General features: G+C 35.9%; 1 protein-coding gene across 1 annotated transcript; it reads right to left on the bottom strand.

Annotated features, from left to right (window-relative positions):
• Nucleotides 1–3,971: 3,971 nt before the first annotated feature.
• Nucleotides 3,972–6,478, bottom strand: LOC109209620 (putative pentatricopeptide repeat-containing protein At5g40405). Its single transcript, XM_019372927.1, has 2 exons — nucleotides 5,403–6,478; nucleotides 3,972–5,146 (listed from the first exon to the last, which is right to left on the bottom strand). The coding sequence occupies exons 1-2, from the start codon at nucleotides 6,336–6,338 to the stop codon at nucleotides 4,319–4,321; spliced, it is 1,764 nt and encodes a 587-aa protein (XP_019228472.1). The 5' UTR covers nucleotides 6,339–6,478; the 3' UTR covers nucleotides 3,972–4,318.
• Nucleotides 6,479–7,238: the final 760 nt, after the last annotated feature.

Here is a 7,238-nt window from a genome sequence, read left to right as displayed (position 1 = left end):
GAGAATCATAGACATTCCTGAACGTAAAGAGAGTTAGCCTCACATACCTCAATTTTGCCCCTTAGTGATACTACAATGATCCACAATACTAAGAACCTTCAATCTACAATAGCAACATCCAATGGAACCCAATATTAGTAACAAATTCCATAACTTAAGCCATTTAGGCATATTATCAAACACTTGTAGGCATAAATCTCTACATCTCATCACCATATAATTAGTTCATCTAACTACCACCATTCATCAATAATTTATGCCAACATCATGATTAACCAATTTATAACTTCCAACATCACATATATGACCATCCATCCACACCCAACCAACAAAGTTCCATTAAATAATCATCTTTCAATCTCTATAATAGTTATGCAATTAAAATGGGGAACTTATGGCTTCCAATCACCATACCAAGAGTTCCAATACTTATCCATACTCATATTCCCTTAATAAATCCATACATGTAAGTCTAAGGGTGTAGGATTACCTTAAAGGAAGAAACCTTGCAAAACCCTCCTTTGAGTTCTTGAAGAATTCTCTTGAAGATCTAAGTATTTTATGAGTAGATTTCATCAATACTAGTGTATAAAAGATGGAATTCACACCAAGATAATGGGGATTGCTTACCTTGAAGATGGGAGGGGTTGGAGGTCTTGAGAGAGTGGAGGAAAACCCTAAAATTCGTCCAAATGAAGTGGGGAAAATAACCCCCGAAGGTTTTATATCAAAATAGGGTCAGGTTGAAAAAACAAAGATTTGCATAGCCGCTGCGCATGGGGCGACGCGTGGGACGGCGCGGTAATGAAAAATGTGTCTAGAGACGAAATCTGGAAGTGTTCTGTAAATCTATGCAGCCACGCCGCGGTAGTGTAAAATTTTGCTAGCTTTTGGTAATTTGGTCATAACTTCTGGTAGGAGTGTCTAAATGACAAACGGTTCGAAGTGTTAGAAACTAGACTCCAAGATCTTTCATTTGATAGGTTGTGCATCACATAACACCTTATATAAATGTAGATATGCTCATCCAAAGTGTGGTCTTGTGCGTACTCATTTGGAATTTTAGTCTATCATGTAATTTTCCAACTTGGCTTAGACTTAAGTCTCTCCGTGGACCCCAAATCACTTATGATATGCCTCGTACACTTATTATCATAACCAATTGATAACCATCACATTAATACTCATTTAATGCATCCACAACTGATTCAATTTTACGGGATGTTACAAAGAAGTTCGCAAAATTCAGTGCAAGGACTGTGGTCTAGTCTTTAATGTTCGTCGAAAGGGGGAGGGCGCAGCTGGTTTAAGGAGGCATATCAAGGGTTGTTTTGAGTGTCCTCTATCAATTCGTATTTTAAGTTGATTTGAGACAATTTGTGTTATTTTGAATTTGTTAGACTTATTTAAGCTTAATGTGTTAGTGTATTAGACAAGTTTATTATGCAATGAAAATATGAAACGAAAGCCTTTGAAGTTTGATCCTTACATATTGGTCATATTAAATAATTTTATGTAGCCGCTTAATTTTAACTTTCAAATTTTATAATTCAAATTTCAAATTTAAAACTTTAAATTTTAAAGTTTAAAAGTTTAATTTTATGCCTTAAAATACTTATTTTATTATTTAAAAGTTTTCAAACACTTAAGTAACAATTACATTGAATAAGGAAACATAATACACTAAAAAAATAAAAATAAAAATTTAAACCTGGCCGGTCAGGACCCGATAAGCCCGAACCCGGACGGGCCCACCAAAACCCGAAAAATCCCAGCCCACTAACCAGCCTGGAACAATAACCGGACGAACTGTTTTTTTCGTGTCCAGCCCGGATCAGCCTGTCCGGTTAACACCCATAATTTAAAGATTAACCAATTTATCCAAACTTCAGGACTAGTAAGTATCCTGAATTTGGAACAGGACTTAGTGGGCGTTTGGACATAAGAATTGTACAATTCCGAAAAATGTGAAATTTTTTCTCAAGTGAAAATGATATTTGAAAATTATAGTTGTGTTAGGACAAGAATATATTTTTGGGTTGTTTTTGAATTTTTGTGAGTGATCTAAGTAAAAAAAAATTGAAAAATAGCTTTTTGGAGTTTTTAAAAATTTCAAAAAATTCATCTTCAAGTGAAAATTGGAAATTTTATGACCAAACACTGATTTCAAAAAAAAGTAAAAAAATTTCGAAAAAAGTGAAAAAACTTTTCATGGCCAAACGGGCTCTTAGTGTCTTGAATTTTTGAGCTGCTAATTTGAAATTCAGCACTAAGTGCCTTGAATTTTTGAACTACTAAATTAAAATTCATGACATTAGATTCGAACTTCTGGACACAATTTTTGAACTTTAGGAAATGATGCCCTTGAAGTTTGAATTTTGAGGTTTAAACTCTAGGACGTCGTGTCTTGAAATTTGAGTAAAATTAGTTAATTTTTAAATACATTGTAAACTGTGGATATATTTTGAACAACATGCTTAAAAGTGCCTACCTGGTGTCATTTCCGTAAAAATAGCATGGTCTAGACAGTTTTCGGACTGGTCATTCAAAAATAGCCAGCGTTGACCAAGTTTAAAAAATTTGGCCACTATTTTGCTGCAACAGAGATCGGTCCAGCATAATATACTGGAGTCCGGTGCACCTGTGTATGAACTTCCAGCATATTATGCTGGAACTCTAACACATGGAAAGTTCCAGCATAATATACTGGAGATTCGAGCACTTGTGTATGAACTTCCAGCATATTATACTGGATCGGTATACTTTGCTGGAACTCCAGTATATTATGCTTGAGTTCTAGTGTACTTATGCTGGAATTCCACCATATTATGCTGGAGTTCCAGCATACTTATCCTAGAACTCCAGTATAATATGCTGGAACTCCAGCATAATATACTAGCGTATTTTCCGAATTTTGAACAGTGTTTTCGGTTAGATTTATCTTTACATGAAAAGTGGCTAAATTTCGATTACTTTTGAAACTGAGCTATTTTTGAACGACCACTTGTAAATCTGGCTATTTTTGAATATCTCCCGTCATTTCCACTCAATTTGAGTAACTTAACTAGCCCAAACCAATAGATAAAGCAGTTCTATGTAAAAAAGAGAAGAGACAAACAACTGATTTTAAATGAAGGATGCAATTTACTTTAATTGAGATAAAAGTAGGGTAAAAATTAACCTACACCTCATATTTACGTCAAACCAATGAATATAAGACATGTGTCCTTCATACAATGCGTCCTTCATACACCTATTTATAATGTAACCATGCTTAAGCGATATGCAATCTCATGGAATTATTGCTTGATTTGATGTAAATATCGGACGGTCAAGATACAGTAATGTATTGCATTAGATCAAGTAAATTTATTGCTTATTAAGTTCTTTCCCAAGGAATAAAATGTGCTTCTGCCTTGCGGAAGTGAAAGTAGGAAGTTAGATCAAGAATGAACTTGTATCAGTATCTGATAATCTGAATTTCAATTAGAGAGTGTGACTTTTAAAAGATTAGCTTACCACCTTTTCAAAGACAGTCAATAATTCATTGGTTTCAGGAAATTGCAAAAAACATTTTTTTTGTTGCTCCAATTGGTTTGATAGATATGTTCAACAGTGGTGGTGCAGTTGATCACTATGAAATCCATCAGAAACCAGAAGATTTTGATAGTGATGTACCTCAGAAGTGGCCACTGATCGAAACGCGCCTTCAGCTGCAACAATCTCACTTAAGGTCAGGGGATGTGGTTAGTTTGGTGTTTACACTTTTCAGCGCTCACTGAAACGCTTAGTTGATGATGCAGAATTGACTTTAACTTTAACCGCAGCAATGAACTTGGATTGCTCACTATGATTATACCAGTTCCAAGATCGAAGATATGCAGATGGCATGTCGAAATCCAAGTCTAAGTGATGGTCTCTTGGTCCGAGAACAATCACATAGGAATATAGAGGAACACTTCATGCATATATGATCGAAATTGATGAAAGCATTGTATTGGGAGAAAAATGAGACGAGTCTTCTCACGGGAGAATAATGACAACGGGAAAATGAGGCTGATTAAATCTCCTCTGTAATAAAGCTATCCTGATTATAGAATTTAATATCACTCCAACATTTTGGCCTCTTACATCTAGTTTCTATCTATCGTGTTCCAATGTAATGAATTTAGCCCTTATTAGGTCATTCAAGCTTCTTCTGGCTTTACTCTCTCATCACAACTCTCAGACCCCCTCCATCTCCAACACCACAAGAAAAAAAAGGAGCTCTAGAAGTAGGGGCCTTTTGTTTTGAAATATATTGCCAATAGAAGAATATTTACCAAAAATCTCTGCACGAACATACTCCGTTGACAAACCTGTGGAACCTAACTCTGTCCCTAACAATGATCTCTCTGTTGTATAATCTACTAATTATCTTTGTCACTTCATGGCAATCTTTACATACTCTAAGATTCTTCACTATCCTAATCACTGTTGGTGCTTTGGTCTTCAAAAGGCCAAACGCAATAGCCAGCCTTTCACTGTGCTCACATAGAGCAATTTCCTTCTCTTCATCACTCACATTGTGCAGTATAGTAGCAATCCATGGTTCATGACCTGTAGAATGTACCCTTTGAGATATATCTCTTAAGACTTCTTTGATCTCCTCTGCTTCAGGATGCGACCAATCACCCATTACAAACTCGTGCACAAAACCGTCAACTTCAATGGAACTACATCCTGGCATTGCCTTAATCCCTTTGTCTTTCATCTGTTTCCTCACGTGGCGCATCTTTTCCCAGTCTGATACCGATGCATACAAACTAGAGAGTAGGATATAGTTCTCTGCATTCCACGGCTCTAATTCAATGAGATAATGACCAAGAATTTCGCCTTTGTCCAAGATCTTGTTCTTTTTGCACCCAACAAGTAATGTGCGCAATATTGCTGGACAGGGGGCGAGTGGCATGGCTTCGACAAATGAATAAGCTTCATCAATTAAGTTTGAACGGCTCAACAGATCTACCATGCAGCCATAATGCTCTAAAGATGGCTCAATCCCAGACTCAATCATGCTTGCCCAATACCTTTTCCCTTCAAAAACTAGTCCACTGTGAGCACATGCCATAAGAACTCCAACTAGTGTTACATGGTTAGGTTCCACCTGAACGAAAATTCAAAAGTAAACTATAGGTTAGCTGCTACCAGTCAATTCGTCAAAGTTTTAACATTCAATGATAGATTATAGATAAATTATTACAACTCAATTCATCTAATTTTTACACAAAGATTCAACGCTGAGCCTAATAAGTTCAAAGTCGTGCAGTCCTTTAATGTTATATGTGAATCAAGATGACATTTATATACGATTTTGCAAGAAATATTGCATCTTACAGCATTGTTGATAATCTTTGCATTACCTTGGCTTTGTCCATCCTGGAAAAGGTCACCAATGCATATTCTGCGAGTCCATTTATTGCCAAGCCAACTATCATGGAGCTCCAAGCCTTGGCATCTTTAACAGGCATCCCTTCAAATACTTCGATAGCCTTTTCAATGCATCCACACTTTGCATACATGTTAACAAGCGCAGTACTAAGCTCAAGATCATTCTCAATCAATCTCCTGTCAATATAAGCATGCACCCACCTCCCCACATCTAATGCCCCAGACATAGCACAAGCCGAAATCACGCTCACCATCGTCACCTTATCAGGTGAAACACCAGTCTTCTGCATTCCCCTAAACAAACTTAAAGACTCATTCACCATCCCAAGTCTTGAATACCCACTAATCATTGCACTCCAAGCAACCACATTTCTCTCAGTAATTTCATCAAACACTTTCTCCGCCAACCCAATCTCCTCACATTTGGCGTATAAATTCAACAATGAGGTTTGAACAAAGGGGCTTGATCCAAACCCAGATTGAATTACATGCTTATGCACTTGTTGGCCTTCTTTAAATGCTGCCAAAAGTGAACATGCCTTAAAAACAAATGCAAAAGTGAAAGTATTTGCTTTTGGGTAATTTTTCTTGAGCAGTTTCTTAAAAATAAAAATGGGCTCTTGAGATGGTATTTGGGGTTCAAGAAAACCTCTAATGAGAGAATTATAAGAGAAAATGCTAGGGTTTGGGATTTGGGTAAGGACCCTTTTGGCATAATTGAGGCTCCCATTGGGAGAAAGGGCTGCAAAGGTGAGAACTTTGGAAAGAATAAAGGAGATAGTAGGAGGTGGAAGAAATGAATGAGTAGTGATTATATGGGCATGAATTTGATGGAGGACTCTCAGATTGGGGCATTTTGAAACAAGTGAAACGAGTCTTGATTCAACTTCTTCCAGCTCTTCTAACATGCCTGTATACTTCTTTGATGCTATGAAATATATTCTGCGTGGGGAATTTTGGTAACTGGAGTGACTCAGAACATCAAGTACTGTAGACTTTAGAGGCAAAACTAGAATTTGAAATTAGTGAGTTTAGTACAAACATATATTGTTAACAAGTACACACATATATACTCTACTATAATCTAAGTTTATGCATCCAATGTTTAATGTTTATACGCAGAATTACGCTATGAGATTTTCAAATGAAAAGGGTTTAATGAAGATGAAAAGATTGATTCGTCAATCACAAACAAACTTAGGAGCCAATATCTCTTTTTGTTTCCAATTTATCCATTATAGGCATAATATCCAATTTATCACATTTGGCACGAGATATTAGAAAAAACAATGCAAGCATTAATTTTGTGCATTACTAATCCTTTGTTTGGTACATTTTTTCAACCTATGTATAACTAGTATTTGTATTAATATGCAAGCATTAGCTTTGTGCAGGGGTGAATGTAGTATATATGCAACGTGTTCAATTGAACCCATAACTTTAAAATATATACTAGGTCCAATACTAAAAACTTTAAAAATTTAACCCGTAGAATTTAAATAATGCATTCGCCTCTGGCTTTGTGCATTACTAATACTTGTATAACTAACATTAGTTATACATCATATTTGGTATTATCAGATGTATAACTAATATATAATTTTTAATAGGGAAAATACATAAGATGCAGAAAAATCAATTTCATACTTAACTTTTACGGACGTCTCATTACTCCCTATACTTGTCCAAAGTGAATTTAATACCACCCTGTAAGTGTAATACCACTTTCATGTTGTGAGGTGCTCCATATCAGCGCATGCCACATCAGCATCATGTCAGAAATATAATAAGTTTATGCTTTTTATTTT

Source organism: Nicotiana attenuata, unplaced genomic scaffold (assembly GCF_001879085.1).
Source record: "Nicotiana attenuata strain UT unplaced genomic scaffold, NIATTr2, whole genome shotgun sequence".
NCBI classification, from domain to species: Eukaryota; Viridiplantae; Streptophyta; class Magnoliopsida; order Solanales; family Solanaceae; genus Nicotiana; species Nicotiana attenuata.
This window is presented reverse-complemented; position numbering and strand designations above follow the sequence as displayed.

What these genes read in the sequence shown, in the direction of transcription:
- LOC109209620 (XM_019372927.1), bottom strand. Translation starts at nt 6,338, where the DNA reads ATGTTAGAAGAGCTGGAAGAAGTTGAATCAAGACTCGTTTCACTTGTT. An exon ending in CCAGGATGGACAAAGCCAAG is followed by an intron (nt 5,147 to 5,402) that starts GTAATGCAAAGA and finishes ATTTTCGTTCAG; the next exon opens with GTGGAACCTAACCATGTAAC.